This window comes from Strongylocentrotus purpuratus, unplaced genomic scaffold (assembly GCF_000002235.5).
Source record: "Strongylocentrotus purpuratus isolate Spur 01 unplaced genomic scaffold, Spur_5.0 spur5_scaffold_7, whole genome shotgun sequence".
Classification (NCBI taxonomy): domain Eukaryota; kingdom Metazoa; phylum Echinodermata; class Echinoidea; order Camarodonta; family Strongylocentrotidae; genus Strongylocentrotus; species Strongylocentrotus purpuratus.
In genome coordinates this window covers 1993712-2021701 of record NW_022145613.1, presented here as the reverse complement: position 1 = coordinate 2021701, position 27990 = coordinate 1993712, and the positions used below count along the sequence as shown (strand labels likewise).

Below are 27990 nucleotides of genomic sequence, written 5' to 3'. Positions count from 1 at the left end.
AGGAAACCTACAAGAAACCATCCCCATTCACACAAATAATAACTGCAGGATATGACATGGGTTGAATTACTAGCTAAGATTCTTTCTCTTTTTTTCCTTGTTACTTAATAGCCATTACACATTTTTTTACTAACAAAGCTTGGAAAATGAAGACTTGAACATTATGTGTAAATTTGATTTGTGATTTTTTTTAAGAACTTGCTTTCCACCATTAAATTAAAAGAATCCAATCGTACTTTCAAGTAACAGACCCTGTATCTACTTCAACACAGATTCACAGATTCACACATCTTGTAACTGCACTTGCTCTAGCTGACGTAATTGGTTAAGTCGAAGCTATTTTGTCCCATGCAATAACGACTACATATAAGATTATAGAATATCTGATAACTATATGAAGCTGACAGCCTTATTAGAGCTAGAACAAGACCAAATATGAGAGTGAAATGAAAAATGTGATTTCAGATTGTATTCATAATGCCATGATACATGCACTTGGTAATGTCTGGGACACCACATGACCAAACATATTGGAGTTGCCCAACTATTGTAAGAGCTAACATTCATTTTTAAAATAATATGAAGTAAAATGAACAGTCCTACCATCCTAGGCATCTTGTCCAATATGTTATCTAACTATGTCAAAGATTTTAGGATTTCTGACGATTACATCAATTTGATAGCCCTACCCGGGTTTGGATCAGAGGAAGTATCAAGGATAGTAATTATTTTGATTGTATTTATTATATTCCATGGTACATGGAGATGTATGACTATGAGACGCAAATAGTATACCTTGGCCTCACCAAAATATAGAGAACCCAATCGGTTCTACTAGTTGAATATTTTTTTTTTTTACAAAGGGATAAAATGAAAATAATTTAATTTGAAATGAAATGTATATACAATGTGGACTTACATTTACACACATTTAGACACCATCATAAAAATGTATGTACAAATACATAATGTACATGTACATTTAAATACATTACAAATGCAGTCCTTGTATATAAATAAAATGTACAATTTATTTTGAGGAAATAATTCATGGGATTGATGAAATATGTTACAAAACCAAGCACAAACAAACAAATAATAATAGCAGTGTTTGGTATAGACTAGTACAATGATGAAAATCAAAGGAACAGTCCTGGATCACACCAAGTGCTCAGAAATTGATTATGATGCTTTGATTAATACTTCAGCAATTTGAACTGATTTTACATTTGAAAAATCAAGACCATAAAATGTGAATTCAGAACAAATCAATTCTTATAATACTGAGGACTTAGCAAAAAAATTGAAGTACATGTACCTCATACATTATCAATTTTTCATTTATCCTTGACACAAGTAAAATTCTGTCAAAAGAATTCCATTCCGTTCATTTCATCAAGATGTTAAGCATTCTAACCTGTGAAGATATAGGAGTGGAAGAACAGACATCATTCAAGGATTTCAGCCAATGTCATATGAAATTAACACTTCAATGTAAGTATCCTTTTTCACATTTACAAAGTCTTTACTCAATATATCTGATGTCTTGTAACGATCCACAAGGAGCTTAATAAGGTAACAGTTCTGAAATGTCTCCAAACCAAGCTGAACCTCATTTCAAGCCACTGAGAATTGGAATCCCAACTTTGTAGATCTGTCAGCTCAGGCATAGGCATCCTCAGGTGTATCCGAGCTGCTTGCAAGGTTTGTGCAAGCAGCTGCAGGAATCTTACATACAGTCTGATGCCAGTGCAATGTATTGTTTGTGCTGTATTCAAAAGATTATCTGTCCTAAAACAGACCACCAGCTTTTTTTTTTAAGTCATGGTTTTCAAGTTTTGGTTACCGGTAAGCAATTTTTTTTCTTCTTCATTTTGGAGCAGAAATATTCTATTTTAATCTGTGAGATATTAATCATTGATGATGGCAAAATCTTGTTTTTACACTTTTACCAGTTACATTTCTTTTTCCTTAATTTTAAAAGAAAATAGAGGGTGATGATTGTGAAGAAAATGATGTATCCTGGCACTCATATCGTAGAATTAATGATATCCTTTCATGGGAGGATTTCTGAAAGGTTGACCAAAATGATCCCCCTGGTTTTTATTGCATACAACACCGTTTTGGAATGGAAACAACCAGAACATTGCAGCAATAATACAATAACCTTTGTGAATAACTCTATTCTGTCTTAAATTGTAACTGCAGACCTTGGGTAATAGCTCTGAGTGTTTGTCGAGTCTCCTTATGCATCTTTTGTTCTAGTTCGATAGCTCTCATGAGTCTCTCAAGCTTTTTGTTTGCTCGGAAGGCCCTCATCCTAAGCATCCTTCGATCTCGAAGTAATTTCTCGACCAGTTTTGCATCCTTGAGCGCCCTCGTCTTCAACCCATGCACTTCCTCGGGGCTGTAGACGTAGCTGTGGTCATTGTGATTGGGGGCTGTTTGTCTAAGTAAGCTGGTGTTTATAAACAAAGAGAGAGAGAATAAAAATGTTTAACACAAAGAAAAGCAAAATTTACAGTACATTAACATGTGACATTCAGACAAAACAGCATTGTAATTGGAATGTCTGGGTAAGCTGGTAAAATAGAGCAGTAAAAACAAAATATATCAATAGGTTGACACAAATAGACAGCTTAATATTAAGTAACAACTGGGGAATATAGAAAAGCAATTTTAGATCAAGGTTTTAATGTTGCATATTGTTTCAGCGAAACATGAAAGTTATTTGTTTTTTCCAAGATTTTTGCAAGATACCGTATTGACCCTGACCTACTTCTAGGGTCAAGTAAGTGTATACGTTGCAGAGCACATTTTTCCACGGATGTGGTCTGACATATCATTTCAGATGCTTATTTAGAGGCCAGGGCCCGTATTCAATAAACTTCTAAGACATTTTTCTTAAGTCTAAGAAAATGTCTAAGAATTTGTCTAGGTTAAGAAAGTTGCCTTAGCCGTATTCTAAACACGTAAAGCAGTTTGTCTTAGCCAAGACGAAAGATAAGACAAATTCTTAGACCCGATGACGTCATGTGGGAAAGTTGATGTGGTCGACTCGAGCGAATTAATTGCAACTCGATTTGCCTATGTAATTTGCGTGTTAAAATAAAAATCGCACCGCACGAAAATTATACACTAACATGTATGGGAGAGCGTAAGGGAGGAACGATGCTATTGCTCACATAATTATTTCGGGATTGACCAACTGACACTAAAACAGTCTAGTCAAGACCACCTGAGGCTAGATCTAACATCCACTGTAGGCTTTTTATACTTTTCTGTCAAACAACTCCGAGGAGCCCAACCGGGCTTACTTATTATGTCGCAGCCGCAGGTCTGTGAGTATGAAGGGAGCGCCGTCGCTAGCCGGCCGACCAGCGCTAGCTAGCATTGGATTGGGAGCTACCCTTTCATTGTTTTACATCGTCTACTGTTATGATGGCCTAAAATTAATCAAATGGCTAAATGTAACCTTTATCAGACTCATACTATAACAAATTTTGTCTCACCTAATATTATGCCGATTGCACATTATTCCCTGTTTCCATACTTTAGCGCCAAAGACTAATAAAGTAAGAGACGGTTTCTTTATATACGACAGCCATGTCATGATTTAGTGTTATGCATACTTATGCTACTACTCGTTTAGTTGTGTACAAACAAACATACTAGTACAAGTACAAAGAGCCTATGGCGCTCCTGCGCGCTGCGCCGTCGACGCTGTATATTACGCGAAGCTTACGTTGTTATATAGGTCAACTGATAACCTGCGCTCGCGCTGCGCGCGCGCGCTGCATGCATTGTTTTTATTCCATTTGATCGAAACCCGAAGCGGTTGCTTGCAGCATCACTGAGCTGCCGGTGCCAAAGCCCCATTTAAGCATCCTCGTAGTATGCTTAAATATAGGGTAGATTTCTTACTTATCTTAGATATCTCGATTGTATTAGAATACGACATGCTACTTAAGTCCTTTTTCTTAGATAAAATCTAAGAATCCTTCTTAATCTTAAGGCAAATTTCTTAAGTCCCCATTGCTGTTATAGAATACGATTTTTGGCTAAGATTTTTTCTTAGCCAAAATTTAAGAAAAAGTACTTAGATTTCAAGCTTAAGAAGTTTATTGAATACGGGCCCAGAATTCCAGGTTTAGGAAAATGGCAACGGTATTTCAGAGTCGCTAGCAATTTCCGCAAAACAAGTGAGTAAAGCTTGGATAAGATATTATAAAGTGTAGGATAATGAATTGGTGGAAATTAATGATTATTTGGTGTCACATTAGAGTACGAAGATGTGTTAGTAATGTGCATGTTAATGTGTATAGAAGTGTGCAGCGTAATGTGTACGTTTACATTGAAAGTATGTGCGGTATTTAGTTAGTGTTTAATTCACACATTTATAAAGAGGGATTTTGTGCTTTTTAAATCACCGACTTATAATGACATTAGTCAGAGGTTGATTTAAGGTTGTTTTAGTTGACAAATTATAAATATTGGTATTGACATATGAAATAAGTGTCGGATAAATCAGAGTTATGAAAGAAAAAGACTAAATTACAGTCGGGTTTTTTGGGAATTTATAATGAAAGTTCAATGAGTCTAAATAAGAAAGACAAGTTTGACATACTTTGAGTAAGATGGGATTTATTTATTAAGCATATATTTAAAGGTAGTCTTGACCAGGAATTTATCTAGGCTGGGGACCTTGGTTACTCGGGTTTTTATGAAAGCAGTATTTCTGTCAAGATATGTTATTTTGACATAGACTTTCTAGAGATTAATGGGGGTTTAGGCCTTTTACAGAGTTTTTGGATATAGAGTCAAGACTTTTAATGAATGCTATTTAAGGCTTTTGATTATACATTACCGGATAAATGCATACTGATTTAGTTCAGTACATTTTATGTGATATAGACATGTATACTGAGGATGCTTATTTTTATTCTACTTTCAGGTTGAATAAAATAGCTCAACTGGCATATCGTTGAGTTCATATACAACCAAGCGGAAACCTAGTCCTGTCTTCATTTTTGAGTGTACCACATATAAACATGGGATTCAAATTATTTTAGCATTTCAAAGCAATTATTTTTCATTATCAAGTAGATAAATAACAGTCAGTTGGCAATACTTACATACTCATATTTCAAAATCTCTGTCATGTACATGTACATGTTACCTGATAATCATGAAACTGATCTCAAATATTGGGAGTACAGCAAAGATACTTTCTGAAAGTTGAAATGACTCATTTGCATCCAGCAAAGAGGTACCTATCAATATCTATGAATGTGAACTTTGCATTAATAGACAAATTATTTTGGTACATTGAGGACAAGGAGACAAAGTAATATAACCAATGAGTGTGCTATTCTTCAGGTATGGCTGTATCATGCAGTATACGCATTAAAGAGAGTTATGGACATTCTAAATAGAATATTGTGAAAGGATCTAGGTTATACTGAAATTGAATTCAGAAAATTAAAGCAGCATCTTATATCGAAATATCATTAATTCTTGTACCCATATTCATACAGCATTACATATAACTGTTTTTCGAACCTATGATTTTGTAATGATTATTTCCATTTGTATTACCTGCCATGAACGATGTCCCTGTCATGTTTTGACATGTATGTTTCTATTTTAGTTTTGTTTGTATATGTAAATCTCTTTACTACTGTTCAGGGAACTATGCCTCCACAAGGCCATTTGGCCTTATTTTTTAGTGCCCTATTTTCATTTTCTTATATATTGCAAATGCTTATCATTGTATATACCTTTGTATTGTTTTTATTGAAAATGGAAATGAATAAAATGAATTGAATTGACTTTCTAAATAGAATTGTTACCTTTCAGAGGGGGTGCACTTCACTGTGATGTCAAAGGTACTGGAACCACTTTCCACTTTTATTTTAGATTTACTGGTGCGGGAGCGAGCTGTCACTTTTGTAATTACTTGATTGGTATCCGCAGCTTTTTTGGGTGAGGCAGCTTTTTTGGGTGAGGTGCTCTTCCTTGAAGATATTGTCTTTGAGTTTGATCCGGACTTTTCCCCTTTTTTAGAGTCAGTTGAAGCTTTTCCCTTTCTAGAAGTCTTTGCACTGTCAGGATTCTGCGATTTTGAAGGTTCCTTCTCCGGGAGTTCCTTTAGGCTCCTTGTCGACATTCTCTGTGGTGGTGTCACTTTGTATTTACTTGGTAGTGTGTTCCTGGATATGCATGTAGGAGGGTCCTGTTTGGTGACAGGTTTGGTCGATCCCCCTGCCTTTTTCCTCCCTGAAGCTGATGCGTTTGTCTTTTGGAGGCCAATGATGACAGTACCAGGTGGCGTTTGGCCAGATTGAAGTGCAGGTGAACCTTTCACAGATCCAACACTTGAAGCTAATCTCACAGATGGTGTCTGGGATCCACTGGCTGGTCCTACTATGAGAGTCACTGGATTACCTTTATCGGAAGAAGGTTGGTCTGCTTTAGCCGCCATTTTTATTCCCGTTTTCTTCCACTAGCATTACGGTGTAACTGATCTACATTCTTCCAATCAGGAACTTGTGCTGATGTTGTTCCTGATGGAGCCTAATTCATGTTCACAGGCCAAGTTATCTGAAATTAACAAATTAAGAAACAAAGAATATTTATAAGCATATTAGACCAATCTATACTCCTCCTATCTAATATTTCGTAAAAAGGCTTTCAGACAATTTAGTATTGCATGCAGTGTAATACTGAAAGTGATGTGCCATGCTAATTTTTAGTGCGCTAATCAAGATCACACGCATGTAGCCATAGACCCTATATGTGTTACTCTGCATGCAATACAACAGCATATTTTGTATCAACTCAACAGGTTAGAGGTCAACATTTTATTTTTTGTTCAATGTTAATCGCAGAGCTGTTCAGTTAACAGCCACATGTGCAAGTTAACCAAAACCCTGTCCCTTTTTTAGATTTGTTTTCTTTTTTGTATAACTGTACGGTACTCCAGGTACTGATATTTCTTTACCAATTTGATACTTAACGTTATTTTTTAATAGCGAATAGTTGTCTAAGTTTAGTATACTAAGGCACGCAAAGAAGAGTTTGCTAAATTCCGCGAACTCTGTGCGGCGTGTGCAGCTTAGTACACTAAACCAATTGCTTTCATCGTAAACTTAGTATAAAATTGGGAAGGTGAAAAACAATTCTTTTTGTGTACACTAGGGTACACGGTACACCCCATGTATTTATTATTATGAACCTTTCAAAGGCTGTTGACCAGACGTTACAGACGTAAATAATCATATCTGATTGATACACGTCTGTAAAAACCCAATACACACACACACACATACCGTTCACTAAATTATAAATAGAGTAGGCTTAGGCCTAGACTAGAGTAGACCTCGATCAATTACTACCGCATTTACACTGCATGCACTGCACTACAAGTTATAGTTGTCACGGCTAAATTAGCCCCCCGCTCGGTCCGGGCTGGCGTGCGCCCGTCGAACTGATCGAATTTCGAAATGCAATACCGGCAACTTTTTGCCTAAATTTGCATTTTAATTCATGATAAAGAGCCATTAAATATACGGCACGCTACAAATACATACAGAGATTGTGTCTAGCATAATTAAATACAAATTTTATTAACTACAAATTGACAAACATGGACCAACCTGAGTCTTCGCATTTCTGATTCTGGATTTGCACAAGAGGTCTGGAAACGATATGGTGTCCTGAAAAGGACAAACAAATGTTGTTGGAAATATGTCCCCTCGATCGCGACACAAAAAACTTCCAATACATTTCATGGTTATCTCTAACCTCCTAGCATGCCTATGCTTACCATCGCATTCCTAATGCCTTTCAGTGACAAAAGAAGGGTCCCTTTTATCATACGTACGGTAATCCCATGTTTTTCAAAGAGGGTACTTGAGAATTACCCAAATTATACCCAGATGTTGAATGTCCGGACGGTTGGTTTATAACATTACTTTGATTTTGAAGAAGTTTACATACAATATTTCACAAATAATTCAAGAGTTATATTAAACAATAATGTAAAGGTAAGTTTTTATAATGGTAGTTTTATTTGATTCATTTATTTTTATAACATTCAAAAGGCAAAAGATATGGCTTCACTTTCTTAAAGTGTCTAGACCCCCCCCCCCCCCCCGACAACATCATTATCATTGTCATCGTGATCAACAGTCATCATAACCATATGCACCACCACCACCATCATCATCATCAACAACACCATTGTTTTTCGGAAAACATATTAATTCTTTGCTTCAACAAAAAGATCCTATCGCCATAATAAACATACTAGATGCCCATTGACAATGAGCAACATGAACATAATCTAGGCAAAAATATAAAACCCTTATTTTTCCATTGTTTAACATATTAATGGCATACAACCCCCTCGCCCCTCCCCCCCCCCACACACACACATGCACACACACATACATGCACACACACAGTACATGAACCCACATCAAAAATTGTTTGTCATAAAATTTAATAAATTTATCCTTATCACAGCCTTACTTCAAATTCAAATTCTCCTTCGCCCCAACACCAACAGAGAGGTTTGATGATCTCAAATTACCCGTACTTCTAATCAAGTTAATGCAACTAGCTTCAGTTCCTCTATCTGTTCTACAAAACAGACCATACAGACATAGATACCAATGACATTTGATTTCATATAGTTTATTTTAAAATAAATCAATATCACAGCTTAAAGCTGATGCATATTTAAAATTGTATACAAAAATAACAATATAACAGTGTAACAGATAACTTGATTTTAATGTGTAAAATTGTTGATGTATAAGATTATATTTTACATTCACTAAATATTGCAGAAATTAGAGTTAACCAATTATGTACCCACAAAATACTAAAGATGGGGCATACAAAAGTCAGCTATACCCATGGAATTATTATTGAAATGGCACATAATTAAGAGAATAAAATGAAAGAAAAAACATGAAAATAGGAATGAAATTGATACTTTTGAGTTCCAACATGTAAGGTTACATAATAGTGTAAAACATAATAAATGTATGCAACAAAGTGAATACAAAATTGAATACTTACATGTAAACAGAACAGAGTTTACTTTAAACGTTACGCAATAGAAACATACCTTGTTTTGTAAAATACTGCACACACAGCATATGCTGTAGTAACCAATGGATTTTTAGTACTTGCATTATATCATATAAAATTGGTAGCACATCAAGAAAACATATATGTACATTTAATTTGTGATAGGAAACAATTCGAATAAACAGGCACTTGACAATCCAATCATGATTTCATTTGGGGGATTTGGAATATAAAACTAGGTGCATTTTCATTAGAAGCATACCGGTTAGGTAATCTTTTGTTGTTCTCATGTCCCTTCAATAGATATTCAGAGTCATGATTAGTGTCCCGACATTTGCTCTTGTGACAAGTACTCCAGGCTTTATTTCGTCAAACATGTAGGGTTAAGATTAGAGGTGCACTTATGTTAAAGCTAAAATTTGATGTAGGACATACACATGTAGGCATAGAGTGTTGCACAATCAATCTGTTAAGTACTTAATTTCACATGATCATTTAATAAGGCGACACAGATAATAAGAGAAATGCATTATTTGCTGAAGTCCTGATAAATTTCCCTGTAACATGATTCTATGAATATTCAGGAGACCCAGCTAGAAAATATTGTACTAATTGATCTGCTAGGTTCCACCGTCACATGATTCTTCAAACAGTCAGGTGACAAACCTGAAAAGATCAGAATCACTGGTCCACTGGGTTCAATTGTGTCATCCAGCGAGAAACACCACATTCACAAGAGTCTGATCGGTTCCTTGGTCACATGATTTCATACATATAAATAGTCAGGTGACATTGCTGTTCTGTCCGGTGGCACATCACATTTACTGGAGTCTGTGCAGATCTACAGTCATGTGACTCCATACGTAGTCATGATCAAATACAGTTTTGAAGCCTAAAACACATGTCAGGGAGCACAACTAGACATGTCACACTCATTGTAGTCTGCTAGGATCCAATGTCATGTGACTCAAAACAAAGTCAGGTGATATAAGCTCTTTATTGATAGATGATGGCACAGCATGATGGGATTGGAGGGAGCGTTGTGCAGCGAGGAGTCCTGATCCGAGACAGAAATCAGGGTCATGCCCTCTCAACATGTTTGCTATGGATGCTGCTGCTAGGCTGGTAAAAGAACAAATACAGTCACACATATCAAGTCTTTTTAAAGCTTATCAGTACTAGTTTACAGGAGGGATTAGACCACCCTGCAAGGTCACTGGACAGGTGGTTATCTCATCAACTCAGCTCTCAGTTGACATAAGAAAAAGAGGATCATGGGGGACCAATGGTCACCGATTAGGCAGTGTTTAATATAGAAAGGGCGCAAGTAGCTACAAGTAGTGCAGTGAGCCTTTAAATGTATTTAATTTGACCATAATACTGGTTTAAAGATGCTGGGAGAAACATTGAGTATTAGAACTGCTTGCTCCTTCATGTATCTCTGATGTCTATCCCTTTATCATTGTATCTTATCCTGGTATGGAAATTGATTACAACATGTCTCAATACTTCTGTTTTTTTACACCTTTAGTATGGTTGCTGATTACTACAGACCTTCCAAAATTATCTTCTCATTCTATTCTTCAGGGTTTTTTTTGGCCTGCTAAAACATTTTTTAAGTGACCTCAAATTTTATCATGAGCAAAGATGATTTGAACATTTAGATTCATGCAAAATGTTTAGATAAAGAATTAGGATTATGCTATATTGCTGTCCAATGTTTGGACAGAAAAAGGGAATACTTTAAAAAAAAGCATCTTGGGAATACGGAATGAGAACTGTCCATTCTTCTAGCTCTCAGATCATCTGTTTGGAGCCACAAGACTGTGCTAAATTAGATTATAAGGCCCTTGTTGCTCCAAACAGATACAATTCTGAATTCAAAGGGAATTAAACTTACCAGTCTCCTGCTCCTGATACTGAGGTGATGCTACCAATGTCTGAAGAGACTGGATAGTGTACAGCTGAAAACATGCCATCTATCTCAATGTCCTGACAAGAGAATATCAAGATACATTTCAATATTTAATATTTGTTTATTCTTCAAAAGTTACATGATCAAAAATGAACCTTCACAGAAAAATTGTGGAAAAACATCTGCATACCGGTATACTCCATTAAGTGCCTACATTAAAATAGAAATAGTTAGATATTTAAAGTTATAATACTACAGTGATATAAGAGCTAAATGCAAAACTAAACTACAGAAAATGGTCTAAATGGAGCAACAATACAATAAAAGCAAAAAATGAAAGTAAGAAACACAGCTTTTATAGATGGAAACTCTGTGATGGTGTTCCGAATACAACAAAACAACATGATATGGTGTTCTAATACTGGTACCTAAAACTGTCATTTAGTATGAAGAAGAGCATCATAACAAGAAAATCATGGAAATCGGTTCATTCAATACTATACTTATAAGTCAAACCTGTTTATAAAGACCAATCAAGAGGGACAAAAAAAGAGGTCATTACATACATTTGGCCTTTAAATACAGGTTCCTTGGGTACACGTTTTAAAGGGAGACAGTGACTCTTAAAGGGAATCATCTTTATGGACAGGTGGTCTTTCTATACAGGTGATCAAACAAACTAAAGCAGGTTTCACTTAATATTCTAGAAGTAGAAATAGTGACATGTACCTTTAATCCTTGTTTGGAGATGACAAAGCGCTGTTCAGGTTCAGCATTCCTACATACCAGGATGCCCTCTTCTCCTAACGTTATGAACAAACAATAGACATGGCGCAGCAAGATCCGACTTAGCTGAAGGCATTCTCTCAACTTATCTGTGAAAGACTGATCATCTGAAAGAGAAAAGAACAAAAAAATCTATTATATATCTGCACAATGCCAATAAGGTAAAGTGGGTGCAACCAGCATAAATTGCCAACATTGAGACAGAAAACATACTAAGAATGAAACTTAATTTAAAGAATGACACAAGTGTTTAATGAACATTCCATATATGTACCTGGAAAATACCTGTTTCATGTTTATTTGTATGTATTCATTCTTCTCATTTTATGGCTGTCTGTCTCTCCCTCTGTCCGTCTTCCCCTACCCCCCCCCCCCTCTCTCTCTCTCTCTCTCTCTCTCTCTCCCTCCCTCCCTCCCTCCTTTCCTCCCTCCCTCCCTCCCTCCCTCCCTCCCTCCCTCCCTCCCTCCCTCCCTCCCTCCCTTCCTTTCTTTCCTCTCTCTCTCTCATTCTCTTTTTGTCAAATCCCTCCGTCAAATTTCTGTTGGCATCTGTTCTGAAAGTCATTCCTATCCTTGTGCTATAGCATACATTGGTCTATGGAATTTAAAAATCTCTTCTTTACTCTTTCATTTGTCACTTTCCTTTGAATCTACCTCATTCTTCATTCTATATTGCACATGTACATACCAGTATCTTGAAAATTTATAGTTTCTTCTCCTTCTATTGCAGCATACATTTGTCTGAGTTCCTTGAAGTTTGGTGAGGCATAAGTAAGAGACTTCCAGGCATCAGACTGACAAACTTTGGTTGCTTTCATCACGCATGTCGGCTCAAACCACACTGGAGAGAAATAACAAAATGAGTTCAATTACTGCACACTGTATTGATCTAAAATAAGAAATATAAATGAGCTATCAAAGTGTTGTAAAGCAAGTTGATTGCATAATGAAATAAATATCTTTAAAAAGTCTTCTCTTATCTCCAAATGGCTAATTCAAAAAGATATTGCAATCTAAGTCTGTAGCATGAAACCTGTTTCTACATACACATATATTTCACAACACTGCCTTTATCACTGTCATCATCATTACAGCTTTGGCAATTAATCTAATCCGTAATCATTGTTAATCAGCAGCAGCATTACCAATATAATAAGCAACTTTACTTGTGTCATCTTCATCATGATCACCATTGTCTTTCTAAGCTTTAGATCATCACCATCCTCACCACCACAATCTATCTTTTTATCTGTCTCCTCATCCTCCTCTTCCTCATCATCGTCATTACCAGTATCGTCATCTTCACCAGCATCAACATTACCATCATCAATGTTATCATCATCATCCACGACAGCTTCAGCATCATCCTCATCATCATAGTCACATTCATCATCATCATCATCATAGTCACATTCATCATCATCTTCATCATCACCATCGTCATAGTCACATTCATCATCATTATCATCATAGTCACATTCCTCATCATCATCATCATAGTCACATTCATCATCATCATCAGTCACATTCATCATCATCATCATCATAGTCACATTCATCATCACCATCATCACCATCGTCATAGTTACATTCATCATCATTATCATCATAGTCACATTCCTCATCATCATCATCATCATCATCATCAATCACATTCATCATCATCATCATCATAGTCACATTCATCATCATCATCATTGTCACATTCATCATCATCATCATAGTCACATTCATCATCATCTTCATCATCACCATCGTCATAGTCACATTCATCATCATTATCATCATAGTCACATTCCTCATCATCATCATCATAGTCACATTCATCATCATCATCATCAGTCACATTCATCATCATCATCATAGTCACATTCATCATCACCATCATCACCATCGTCATAGTTACATTCATCATCATTATCATCATAGTCACATTCCTCATCATCATCATCATAGTCACATTCATCATCATCATCATCAGTCACATTCATCATCATCATCATCACCATCGTCATAGTTACATTCATCATCATTATCATCATAGTCACATTCCTCATCATCATCATCATAGTCACATTCATCATCATCATCATCAGTCACATTCATCATCATCATCATAGTCACATTCATCATCATCATCATAGTCACATTCATCACCATCATCATCATAGTCACATTCATCATCATCATCATCATAGTCACATACATCATCATCATCATCATAGTCACATTCATCATCATCATCATCATAGTCACATTCATCATCATCCTCATCATCATCATAGTCGCATTCATCTTCATCATCATCATAGTCACATTCATCATCATCATCATCGTCACATTCATCATCATCATCATCATCATTATAGTCACATTCATCATCATCATCATCATAGTCACATTCATTATCCTCATCATCATAGTCACATTCATCATCATCATCATTATCTTCATGATGAGTAAGCATCCAATCATATTAGAGCTCTCATTTGCATTTCTGCTAGTGAAAATCTAGCCCCGTTTCAGAGCCAGTCAAGCCTGAGGACATGACCTTACTTACATGGGACGTCCTTATCTGCACATAATCCGGAGATGAATTCAATGGACTCAGTGGGAATGTTACCATCCATGCAAACTATAGGAGCCTCTTGAATTATGGAAGCATGTTTTGATATCTGTTTCAAAAAGGAAAATAGTAATGGAAGTAAAAGAAGTAATAGGATTGGATAAGGTAAGTACAAAATGAATGCATCATCTGTTCTTTAAGATGCATTCATAGTGCGTGGTCCTACAAATAGCACTATGTCAATATATACTTTTGACTAAAGTTTGCACTGTTGTTTCTATGCCTGAATCTTTATGATTTCAGGCTTGCAGCAGAGTTATGTAAGAAAGAAGAAAATAGAAGAAAAATAACCCCCTCCCCCAGAAAAAAAAAAACAACCCTGGCTAGGTTCACCTTAGTAGAATAATACGATTTACTAAATTTACTAAATTGATTAGCATTTTGGCCTTTTACTTGTTAGTAAAAACCAATGGTTCTATTTATCCCATCAGTACTTCTTCATACCAGTAAAGAAAGTCTATGATGGAATCCCAGATATCAAACCCTAACACTCCACTGCACACATTGTGTGAGCACAAGTTATCAAAAAAGGTTTGTCAAATAATCCATTTGTTTACAATATCAGGCAATGGTTTAAATCTTGTGAGAAACAAATCCAATTACTAAGGCACAGAGAATGAATACGATGTGATAGCACAAGTGATATCTCTAACCATGCAAAAAATAGCAGGACTTACATACTCTGGTGTGATAGTTTCATTGATATCCATATCACCTATCCCTAGTACCACCTCTCCTTTCTTATCCAGTACTAGGCAGTAGCTGGCTGTGTTCACATCATCTCGTAGTGATACACGGCTGAAATCCTGAAAATAAGATGCAAGTCAAATGTTTCTGTGGTAGGTCGCACATATTGCAAAATGATTATTACTGAAGAGAGGCTATGTTGAAATGCATAGTGAGGCCTAAGTGACTTTAACAAAAGTGGATCATGAAATACTTTCATTTCCTTATGGCAAGGAATAACAGTATGAAGAGAGAGAGAGAGACAAAGAGAGACAGAAAGACAGAAAGAGAGAGAAACACAGAAATAGACAGACATACAGACAGAGACAGCGAAAGGAACATAAACAGAGAGAAAGAGAGAGAGAGGAACAGATAGACAGACATACACGCATACAAACAGACATACACACAGAAAGCAGAGACAGAGAGAAGCAGGAAAGGTACGATTGAGAGAGAGTGATTGAAAAACTTAGATAGAGAAGTGTACTTCTCTTTTTTCCATGTTTATATTACTGTTCGATGTGGATTTTTATGTAAAAGTATTGTTGATATTTTTATGTATTTCAATTTGGTGGCCCCTTTTTATAAACCCTGCTTTCTCCGGGGTCACCATACCATCATTGTGTTCTTCTAAATTCTTGATGTAATCTATGTTGATTGTATATATATTTTGATGGTTGAACAAATAAATGAATTGAATTGAAAGATTACCACAGAGAAAAAAAGAAAGCTAGAGCCTGAGAGGCTGAGGAGAATACTGACATACAAGTTAAGAGCGAGTTCTCACCATATGACTGCAGTTACTGCGAAGAGCTTGGCCAGCAAAGTCATTGCCTATAGCAGAGAGGAAGACAGGCGAGGCTCCAAGTCTTGTCAGGGCATCTGCTAGGTTTCTCCCGACTCCTCCATATCCAATCCTAAATGAACCCTGATTTGTCTGTCCTCCATACTACACATAATACAAAAAATCATCAGGTTACCTTGGACAATTTACAATATACCCAACAATAAGCCCTTTGGAAATAAATAGCTTTTAGTATGAATTCCTGGAGCTGTTGCAGAGCAAGGCTAACACAGGTAGAGTAAACAGTCTATGCACTCTATAGTAAATCACAATTTTAGCATTTCACAAAAGCAAAATTACCTGTTATTCCAATGATTTTCCCCTGATTGTTCTGTGAGATAATTAAGAAATTCTATTATCATTATAATTTTTTTTTTAGTTTGAAATGCCTATAAAAGCCAATGCCTTCTCCTCAAGGACACAAGGCAAAAAATATTAAGACAGCCTTTTCAGGCTGAAGGAAGCTCCATGATTTTCTCAAATCTCCTGACTTTAAAAAAGGGGTTTAATTTTCAATGTTTCCTCGATTTCCAGGATAGCTGTGAACCCAGTACATGTGTTAATGAGGCACTCCAAGCATCTTGGGGGCTAAGAGATGCTCACAGGACAATCAATCTTACCACGAGCTCTTTCCCTTGACACGAAGCTGTATGATCCACAATACTAGCTCCTATTACTACAGGAGGACTGGTAGATGAGGTACAAAGCTGTCTCCTAACACTGCTGCTACTCCTACTCCTGTATCTTGCAGCATTTGTGGAATAATGTCTCTTTGGAATATGTGGAATGTTTGAAGATGACTGATGCACTCTCCGTTTCCTTCTGATTTCTGCTAGTTCAAGAGCGATCTCACTCCCGACTTTTGCATTGTTTTTGACAAGAGCTATGTCTGGAGAGGGTAGATTAAGGAATGATATTCATTCAATCTTATCTGTCTACCACACATATGGAATACACACTAATGAGATGTTGAAGAAAATGTTGTTTGTTCACCTTCTGCAGAAGATATATTTGCAACACAATTAATCGCCCTGTGCAACATTGTATTTATCATAGTATAGATGCACCAAAGGCTTCAAGATTATTTATCAGTTTCCAGTACAAGATTAATTTATACTGATGTTAAAAGGGTTGTCACATAGCTTTGTTATGTGTGGTTTGAGCACTCCTAATATGTATTATTAAAAACTAAGATAACTGTAAACTACAAAGCCTTATACAGGCTTTTCCATATTCATATTATTTAATTTCTCATATCTAATGGTTAATTTATCTTTATAAATGATATATTTTAATGATTTATATTTATTTTATATATCGTATATATGATATATTTTTATTGTATTTTGAAATGAATAAATGAACGAAAGACCGAAAATGTGTCGCATAATGCAACCTTTCTTTCAATTGGTGGCAATTGTTTTGTGCAAAATTCCATGTGTGGCAAACGAGCGAACGAAAGTGTTATATCTCAAGGTAGGAGTATCTCTTCCAGTGGTGGGAGCATCATGGCTTAGAAATTCAATCAAAATATTCAAGGTTTGAAATAGCTTCTAGGTATAAAAATAAAGGATACTGGCTGTGAGAGATTTCCCTTGTGTTAGTGTGTTGACTCTGCTTAAAATAAATGGAGTTACTTCTTTCCCTTCAATTCCTTCATCACTGCAAGAGAAAAACAAAGAATTACATTTTTCCTTTTCTATGAAACATTCTCTAGCTTCCCATTTTGGGGGTATAGATTGAAGCCTATACCTTGTTACAATAATGTGCTATTGTAACAATCAAATATAATACAATAGGGAAGGTAATGCTGAGCTACAAAATAAGTTGATACATATACACAGATTCTACATAGAATTTAAGGATTCTTTTATCAAATACTATCCAATTTTCTGCTTTCATCACATTAACCAACAATATTCAGTTAGAGAAAGTGTCCAGCCAATTAATCACTCACTCTGCTTCTTTCACAGCAGTCTGTATAGCGCCCTCTATCAGTTCACCATCAGCAGCAAACTCCTCTGGGATAGGTACTGCAATCAATATTCCACTGCCAAGACCTAGTGACAGGTTGGTATCTAAGACAGACCACAGCAAATATTTTCTCAATTATTTTGCACAAGATACTATAATCAAAGAATGTTCACACATTGCAGCTCCTGATGTTGTAGATATCAGTGAAACACCCATTGCCAGATACCTCTCTGACTTCCCAGATTCATTTTAGTTCCGTGCAGTTACAGAAGTTATTTTAGATAGCCAATGAAACAATGAGGACTTTCTCATGCAAAGTCTGATGAAAACATGTGTAAATTCACCATGCAAGCTACTGTATATACCACAGACCTGTTTAAAAAAAGTCTTGAAGGTGTTTGCTCAGAATGAGTCAGGGGACTGTTAGGAACAAACTTTGGGAAGTTCTTAGCAGATAAAGTTATTGAAGGTGTTAATTCATTGACCATTATCATCAATGGATGTCACACTTAGAAGGCCACTTCTGGAAACATTAGTCATCAACTTACAAACATTGCACACTGTCTACATGGACATTAAATGCAATGCAGCTTTAGGGTTTTATGTATCATCATCGAGGACTTATTCTAGTGAGATTAAGAGAAACAAAAGGTGACAGTGACACATAAATACCATTCAGTGTGAGTAAATGGAAGGATTATGCTTTTCACATGAACCTGGCAAGGGCTTTTCTTATTCTATTATTCTCTCTTCATCCTAGTCCTATGAGTCATGACTGACCCTTTGGGACCCTGTTGATGATGGGTCTCCAGAGTGTGCTGTCTTGAGCCATACAATAAGCTGAAAAGAAGAATGGACTAATTACGTCAGTCCATCTTACTTTTTCTATTTTTTTTTTCTTCCTTTTTTTCTTCTCCCCCCCCCCCCCTCTGACATTTATATTAGTGTCTTATCAATTAAAATGTGTGAACAAGGCTGAACATAGCATCTAAACGTGGGAAAGGACATCAAATGTGCAGCAGTCACAAACATGTACATGTGAAGGTTGAATATCTAGGACTTTCCATCAGTTTGGTCTCATCTCCTGTGATACATAACAATGTCATCATACCTATAAGTTCAGCAGCCTCTCGAGGTGTCCCGATGTTACATGGTGACTTCACTCCGCTGTGTCTTGTAAAGAATGCTGGGAACTCCTGTGAAGATCCATATGTTGCAACTGTCACACCTTGAGTTTCCTGATAAGTGATAGAAACAAATTATCGGTCTAATCAATATCCTTGATTTCATTTAAGTTATTTCAAAGTAACATTAATATTCTCCTATTCAATTTTCATATTCTATAGAACATTCAAATAAAATGTAAATAATAAATATAGGGGTCACAAGAAAATTGACATAAATGTAGATGAAGGTGGAAGAGGAATGTAAGCACAATTTAAGCTCCTAACCGCATCTGTGTGCTATATCTATGAGATACAGAAATGTGAAGTTCATTGTAATGAAATATTACTACATCATTCTTTTGGCCATGTAAGCACAAGTTTTCAAAGAATGATATCTGACAAAGCAGTCATGACTAGGAGTTTATGAACAAGGGGTGCTCAAAGAAATATGAAAAATAAATGAGAAGGAATAACCAAATCAATTATTTGCATTGTCATATTATTGTTTGATATTATATGAATGGAAGGAGAGTTCCTTACCAGATATTCTAATGTGCGTGGTATATCCAGTATGGACTTAATACCTGCTGACACCACAGTGACAGGTGTACGGCCAAGCTCCTGTAAATCTGCACTCACATCCATACCTGATAAAAGGTAGAATAGTAAAGGTATAAACATGTACATATAAGTAACTTAGGTATATTTCTAAATCTCTTATCATTTTTATCAATACATGACCACCAGCATTATCTTCTAAATATTGCTTGACCCATGTGACTACTTTCTCTTTTCCTGTCCTTTATTGAGAACATGCACACTAAACACAGTTTTCAAAGTTGCCTGATTAAATGACTTCAAATTTATAGCGAAACAATCGTTTTCATCAAGCTTTGTTGCATGGCCTTTCTTTACCAAATACAAATTTGTGATGCTTGATACAATAAATGATCCCTAAACAAGAATGACACAATAACTGAATACGGTAAGCCAAGTTCTACTACTAATGGCCTTTAAACTTTGTTTAATACCAAGGCCAGTATTTATAAAGAACCGCAACACAAAGTTTTGGGTTTAAAAAAAAGAAACATAGGATATTCTTATTACCAGAATTCATATACAGAACAAATATGTCTTAGGAATATGGTAAAAACTCTGAAATCAAGAAAAAAATTAAAGCCTATGAAAATGAAATAACGTTACTGAATTTCACTTACTTGTCTCCCCTCCTCTATGAACTCCACCTACCCCCCCTGTAACAAAAATGGGAATGCCCGCTAGATGAGCCCCAATCATGGTGCCAGATACAGTCGTCCCACCAGTCACTTTCTGCGCAAAAGAGTAAGTGTATAGGAAACAAAACAGATAATTTATGACAATAAAACTGGACAAACATGGCACACCACATGTACTTATGCCAAATGCATCAAACAGTATTCATCATCAATTTATTTAGAGGGCCATCCTCTTTCATCATTCTTTCTAAAACCAGATTAGTTCAAACATCTTCAAAATATTCCTTCAATCAATCATTCTCCTTCACCTACACTAAGTTAACCTTCCTATATTTATACTTTATGAGCCACCACACCCCTCCACCTCCACCCCCCCCCCCCCCATAAAGTAAATCAAATTTTGTTCATCTACTCATTTTGAAAAATATATCTTTTACTTTTGTTTTTACCTGACTCAATACCCAGGCTAGGTCTCGTCTTGATGTTTTCAATGCATGTTGAGTTGTAGACAAACCCTGTAACTGACTGTCTGTGAGACCCACGTGAATCTTGCCTTCTAATGCAGCAATCGTAGCAGGAGTAACACCGGTCTCTTTGATAAGCTTCTCCACCTCCTGAGCTGTCCTGCAAAAGTTTAATAATAATTACACTTTGGTCTATTAACCAGACAATACTAGATTCACATATAGGATTTTGTGCAAATCTATCTTTTTTTGTTTTTGTCAGTACATCAAAGAGCTTCGTCCTTTGTTTTCAATCTATATTTTACAATAATTACCACTTGACTTGATAACCTCTGTACAATTGGTATGATGAACCATTTTTAAAGTACCTTTATAAAGAAATATTCAGAAAAACTTCAAATTGACAAAGAAATAGTTCATTGAATTAAGGCAGAATTACGATCAGGGCTCAAATTAATTTTTTGTCCACGGGGGCTCTTCCAAAAAAAAAAGAGCCCCCGTGAGCCTTCTCACGGGGCTCTTTTAGGTCTGACGGGGGCTCTTATTTTAATACAAATTTCCATTGAATTGGTACCCATGAAACTCCTAAAATCCTTGGTATTTTATCATTATCATTTATTTAAGTCGGCATTTTCCCTCTTAGAAATTTACTTGTTACATAGCTGTTGATTTTTATCCCTGTGATGACATTCTCTCCATTTCTTCCCGTTCTGCACATATAAATCCTCCTCATTATTCGGAGCAACCTTATTTACATTCTTTTTTTACTTTAGTCTTAACCATATCCTTCCAAAAACACAGGGGCGGATCTAGCTTTTTGCTAAGGGGGGGGGTAACCGAAACACGATGTGGGGCATCGTCCACGAGCCGCATAGCGGCGAGGCGATTTTTGTTGTGCTATTTTGAACCCCCTTTAGTGATGTTTTCCTGGCATCTACTGACATCTACTAATACTGTATAGGTCTGGACACATGACGGCATTTTTATATGCACATCACATATTTTCACTTGGCAGCCCAAGGGGGGAGGGGGGGGGGTTAAACCCCTAGACCGCATAGATCCGCCCCTGCAACATCTTTGATCTTCTTCTTCTTCTCAATATTGATTTACTGGTCGCGTTACATTATTTGCTGGTCTTTTAGAATCACCAGATTTCAGAGGATTCACACTTTTCACAACGAAAAAATTCTCCATGTTTTAGTCCTCGCGCGATCGTCTCCAGCTCAAGCAGATGTTGGGCGTCAGCGCGTGCACATCGGTACTACCGACGCAGTATAGCCACTGCTGACGGCCGCACTAGCTGCACTGCGAGCTTTCGTTTTTTGTATCGGTAATACTCATAGAGGTGGGAGAGAAAGTGCCATCTAAGTTCCATTTCATTGGTTTAAGGTTTGAAAATTGATATTCAATATTGTGTTAAAGTTATATCAGAAAAGATAATCTTTATTTTAAAATTCCACGGGGGCGATTTTTAATTTTGCAATCGCCCCCGTGAGCAACCTGACGGGGGCGATTATGGAGCTGACGGGGGCGAATCGCCCACCGCCCCCGTGTATTTTGAGCGCTGATTACGATCACATATGACTTTTTAAACCATACGTTAGAAAGGAAAGTAGAATAGATGTGACAATGAGAAAAAAAGCTAACAACCATCTGGGCAAAGATTGGAGAATGGAAAAGCAGCAAGGAATCTAGTATCATAAGGTTCTATCAACCTCCAAGTGGTACAATAAATCAGTGTATTCAATATCTTCAGCGCAGTACCCGGATGACTAATATTGTTTTTGTATTGCTCAGTCATCCGAGAACTTCAACTATCCATATCGATATCATATCAATATCACACAAAAACAAAGCCATATTTACTGAGGTAAGTCAAATGTTATTATTTCGCTAGTCAGACTAATATAGATAATAATAATAATATTGTAGGGCTTTGTTTTCGTATGATACAAGAATATATTGCTCTCGCTAAGACAATATTAGACTCGTCTTTGACTCCAATGTTGTCATAGCTCAAGCAATATATTCTTGTATCACACTCAAAGCCATCCAATATTATAGATACGGTATCTTACCTGAGGTTGTGTGGATAAGGCATGCCATGGGTAATGATTGTACTCTCCAGGGCAACTACTGCTTGATCTCCATTCAACGCTGATCTTACTTTAGGGTGCACCTGTACAAAATCTATGACAAGACCATTGTGATATTATAAGTTGTACCCATTGGTTAACATTCTGTTAACATAAAGAGTTTGTATCAAAAGAGACAGACAAAATCAAAGGAATTCATGCTAGTTAAAAGATTAATAACTTGCTGTTTGTTTCACTTAATAATAATAATAATAATCTGTTTTTTTATATAGCGCTCAATACACCGATCCAACGATGTGCCTAAGCGCTTTACAGATATATTATTACCCCGGTCATCGGATTCAGGCTTACCCGCACAGAATGTGTTCACATTTTCCACTCCCTGGGGAGCACTATACACCATAATTAAATGAGCCCCTGTAGTACATGCGAATAGTAACTATGTGCAAATTTATTTCAGTCTATTTTAAGACCGAGTCAGTGTAGTGCTAAATAAGTTACACTTGCTTTCTGTTTCAATTTAAAGTTGCCTGATGAATAAAGTTTGTATCTTTCAATTAAAACAAAAAGGCTTATTTCCTGTTACAAGATGTTCAACATCAAATGTCACAGAGTAGCAAATTTGTATTATGCTACAGAAATTCAGAATTTTAGGACCATTGTTTTGCGTCATCTTTTCCTTCATTGATATACTTACCTGAAAGGTTTGAGTTCTGTGGGGTCCCCCTGTGCATTCTACTGCTAGCAGAGGGCCTTACGTGGAAACATCTCCTCCATGGAATGAATGGTCGACTGTATAGTCTTGTAAGGAGCTGCATGATGACTTCAACATTCAACTTCAATGTACAAATTACAAAACACCTACAAAACAAAAAATGATTTCAATGAAGAATGACTGCCATTTTGTCTTCCATATTGGAAAGTGCAAGATCAAGTCGACTTCACAGGAACCCCCCCCCCCCCCTTGCACCTTAATTACTATACTAAACTGATCGCTATTATTGTTAAGTATTAAATTGGAAATGCGAAAACAGTTTTATTCGGGCATGCCATATGTATTTGCATTCCTGGTTCTGGTTCTGGTTCTGGATTTTACTCCGACAAAGCGGGATCCTGCATCGTGTCAGAGGGCTGACCTGGGGTTGACCTGGTGGAATTATTTCCGTTTGGTGTTTGTGAAAAAATCGCAGAGCCTTTTCTTAAAAATATCTACATGTATGTTAGGGGCGTCTAGGATGTAATTAGGCAGGTCGTTCCAGTATTTAACAGTCCATGGGAAGAAGCTATTTGAGTAAATTGTTGAGTTGGTTCTGGGTCTCTGGAAGGATGATGGGTGTGTGCGTCTAAGTTGGCGAGATGGTCTGGTTAAGTAGGGGTTCCAGTCAACGTATACGAGGTTTGCGTTGATTTTGTACATCATATTGAGTCAGGCAATCTTTCGTCTGGTCTCGAGGTCAGTCCACTGGAGAGAGGTTATCATGGCTGTCACGCTGGATTCTCTTAGAACCAACATCACAACATCTCGTAATGTAATCACACGTTTCGGGTGAAATTCTTGACTGCAAAGTTCTTTGTATGAGAAGAAAGGAGAGTCAACTAGCAAACCCTGAGTCTGAAGCCAATGTCATGGTCACGAGTACGAGTGTGCAATGTTTGGGAAGGGAATGATTAAGAAAAATACAAACAACTAGATCTACATTTTAAATTTAGGTTTTGTTTACATCACTCTTCACTCAGGGCCAACAGAACAGGGTAGGTACGAGTGACAATTCAGGCAAGGACTAGGTGATATCAATATCATATTTCATATCATAATCGATCTAGCTATAGTTTAGCCCTGGCTTTGGCTTCAGCTCGCCTAGTACACGGCACCCCCTCCACCGCCGGGGACGGCGCGCGTCCGCGGCCCCGCCCGCTCACCTCAGATACTCCCCACTCAGATACTCCACACAATTCAGTATATGGGACCACACTATAACTGTATAAATGAATAAGGTTCCAATATCTCCAGTTTTTACACGGACAAAAGTAAAACAGGAGAAAATAACAATCAAAACTATTGAGTATCGATGAGCTTACCATTAAAACACTTTACACTTTGTGAGTTGAAAACATGGGAAGACATAAGAAAGTAAATTTTGCGTTGGTTCGTATTTGTTTTTAGACAGCCATGCTTATACTTGAGGGGGATGGGGGGGGGGGGGGGGGGGGGTCGGAGTATAGTATTTTTGTTTTTGTTTTTTGTATCATTCTTCATTGTATTCTTTCAGTACAATTTTTTTTTAAAAACATACCGGTATATCTTCATTGATTTACATAACATATCAAAATATAAAGATAATTGTACATCCATAATATAGTTTAATACACAGTAGATCTAGACCTAGGCCTACAATATATTTTCAAATTAATTATACTGAACGAATATTATCAAGCAAAGCCTTACGCACAGACAGACAGATCGACACACCACACACGCTCACATACTCAGACACACATACAAACTTACATATCCCCTCCTCCCCCCCCCCCTTCTTCCAAACTCAACAAATCCCCCTCCCTATTCCCGAGCTGATAAAGCAAAAAGGTCACTGTAGTCCTTTCAAATATTTGCTACCTTTTCACAGGTAAAAAAACAGATGTTTACAGGTCTCTTCGTGTTTATTGCAAACGGAGCAAAGATTGCTCACTGAATGTTTGAAAGTGTATAGATGCTTATTTGTATAAATTAAATCATATAACATTTTATATTGAAATTCCCTCAGTATTAATTGAAGCTCCGATTTCGAAATACCGTATAAAGTACCTACCTTCAGTCAAAGAAAACTTTTTTGTTTTAATTTTCAAGGAAACATAACTATTGAAAACATTCCCAAGACGAAAATCCAATTGAATCCCCATTGAATGTCCCCATTGAATCCAATTTGGAGTAAATGGAAAGTGAAACAATGGGTACCCATTGAAACCAATGGGGACCAATTGCCAATTGGTTCCAATGGGGACCAATTGCCAATTGCCAATTGGTTCCAATGGGGACCAATTGCCAATTGGTTTCAATAGGTACCCATTGTTTCACTTTCCATTTACTCCAAATTGGGGACCAATTGCCAATTGGTTCCAATGGGGACCAATTGCCAATTGGTTTCAATAGGTACCCATTGTTTCACTTTCCATTTACTCCAAATTGGGGACCAATTGCCAATTGGTTCCAATGGGGACCAATTGCCAATTGGTTTCAATGGGTACCCATTGTTTCACTTTCCATTTACTCCAAATTGCCAATTGGTATTCAATGGGGACTCAATTGGTAAATCGATCCAATTAGAAGAACCAGTGATAAATTATTGATACTTCATAATCGATATTGGCAACTGTCCACCAATTAGGTATATTCCAATCTCATTTGCATTAACTTCATCACAAAGATCATTTGAAGTGAATTCAAGAGTTTCATTTACAATGTTGTTGTTGTTGTTGTTGTTTTTTGTTGTAATGGCAATCAGTCAAGACCTGACTATTATCACCAACGCCTTTCTTTTTAATATTAATTTCTTTCTTTCTCTTTTTTTTTTTTAAAATAAGAGTTTCAAAAATATAATTTAAATATAGGCTTCTCTCTTTTTTTCTTTTTTTTTCCCCTTAAAATGAAATGAAAGAGAAAATAGATGAAGAAAAAAAAAAAATACAAATACAAATACGACAAAATGTAGATTTTTGTATCCTGTAGGTTACCGCGTAGTCCTGTCCGTTCTAAGACACCGTCCAGACACCGTCCTGTCTCTCGGGTGTAGACAGGGGGCTCCCTTTGGGATACATAAATAATCTGGAAACTCGAAAGAAGAAAGGAATTGATCAACAATTTTAAAATCAAGAGGGTACTTTTCCGGGGAAATTGGCTTTGAGCGACCTCGCAGACTTTAATGAATCTTCGATCAAAAGAAAAACAATTTTGTGATAGAGTGGTGTTTATAATACATGTTGCATTGGATAATTAAACTTTTTAGGGGAAACAAAAAAAATGTGGGCTTTTGTGAGTGGTGGTGCAAACAAAAAACAAAAAACAAAAAAACAAAAAAAAATGCTCGATTATTTTGGGTTAGTTGAAACGTTTCGTTCTTAGAACGAAACGGTATAAAGCGTTTTGAATGTTAGCTTCTGATGAATTTAAGAGCCTTAAAATATCGTCGGGATTTATACAATCTGTTTCAGCGAGTAGCATGGATCTTTCAATTAAATATTTCGGGCACTTTGCTATAAAGTGTTCAGTGGTTTCTACTTCTCGACACGAGTTACAGTGTCCAGTTGGATGTATTCCCATTCGGCCTAGATCCGCGTTAAGACCAATGTGTCCAAGTCGTAAACGACGTATTATCTTTTCTTTTGCTCGCTCTAGTTTGCAATTGAAGGTTTGTGCAACCGATTTTTGGATTGTTTTGTAATGTGTATTTGGAGAAACCTGCCATCTTAATTGCCACAGCTCGGTAAAATGCCTCTCTAAAGTGCTGTTCACTTCTGAGATATTAACGCTCGTACAAAATATATACTAAATATGTATATTGTTTCTTGGTTAGTAATCATATAATCAATGTATAAATCATTATCTATTGCTAAAACGTGAATGTAATTGTAACATGATCAGACAAAATAATCTATTGGTTAATAATTGCTGAAGGAATAAAGAAATCACAAAATTGATGTGCATTGTCATAATTTGCTTAACAAATCATGATAAATTTATTTTTCTGTGACACGTGTAAAGTGATAATGAATATTCATGAGATGCCTAGATTTGTTGGTTTCAATTGGCCAATTGGTTTCAATGGGACCAATTGAAGTCCAAATTAAGCCCAATTGGTCCAATTGAAACCAATTGGGGACCCATTAAAGTCTAATGGGGCCTAGGCCAATGGGGCCAATGGGTCCAATTTGTCCAATGGGGCCAATCCGGACCAATTGAAACCAATTGGGGACCCATTAAAGTCTAATGGGGCCTAGGCCAATGGGGCCAATGGGGCCAATTTGTCCAATGGGGCCAATCCGGACCAATTGAAACCAA

General features: G+C 36.6%; 2 protein-coding genes and 1 long non-coding RNA gene across 3 annotated transcripts; 1 reads left to right on the top strand and 2 right to left on the bottom strand.

The window, feature by feature from the left end:
• Positions 1-52: 52 nt before the first annotated feature.
• On the bottom strand, positions 53-7857 carry LOC100891079. The gene is made up of 3 exons (XM_003731273.3): positions 7659-7857; positions 5853-6603; positions 53-2458 (listed from the first exon to the last, which is right to left on the bottom strand). Exons 2-3 carry the CDS (start codon positions 6482-6484, stop codon positions 2182-2184), a joined length of 909 nt encoding a protein of 302 aa, XP_003731321.2. The 5' UTR covers positions 6485-6603; positions 7659-7857; the 3' UTR covers positions 53-2181.
• On the top strand, positions 4137-5005 carry LOC115919850. The gene is made up of 2 exons (XR_004062042.1): positions 4137-4202; positions 4955-5005. It is a non-coding gene; the product is annotated as an uncharacterized LOC115919850 (long non-coding RNA).
• Positions 7858-9566: 1709 nt separating the features above from the next.
• LOC577497 (pseudouridine-metabolizing bifunctional protein C1861.05) lies at positions 9567-25113 on the bottom strand. The gene is made up of 17 exons (XM_030974662.1): positions 25014-25113; positions 23632-23795; positions 22917-23028; positions 20824-20998; positions 20357-20468; positions 19680-19786; positions 19085-19211; positions 17957-18077; positions 17576-17661; positions 16620-16888; positions 15943-16104; positions 15107-15235; positions 14364-14478; positions 12492-12644; positions 11747-11910; positions 11003-11094; positions 9567-10224 (listed from the first exon to the last, which is right to left on the bottom strand). The coding sequence occupies exons 2-17, from the start codon at positions 23750-23752 to the stop codon at positions 10035-10037; spliced, it is 2235 nt and encodes a 744-aa protein (XP_030830522.1). The 5' UTR covers positions 23753-23795; positions 25014-25113; the 3' UTR covers positions 9567-10034.
• Between the last annotated feature and the right edge of the window lie 2877 nt (positions 25114-27990).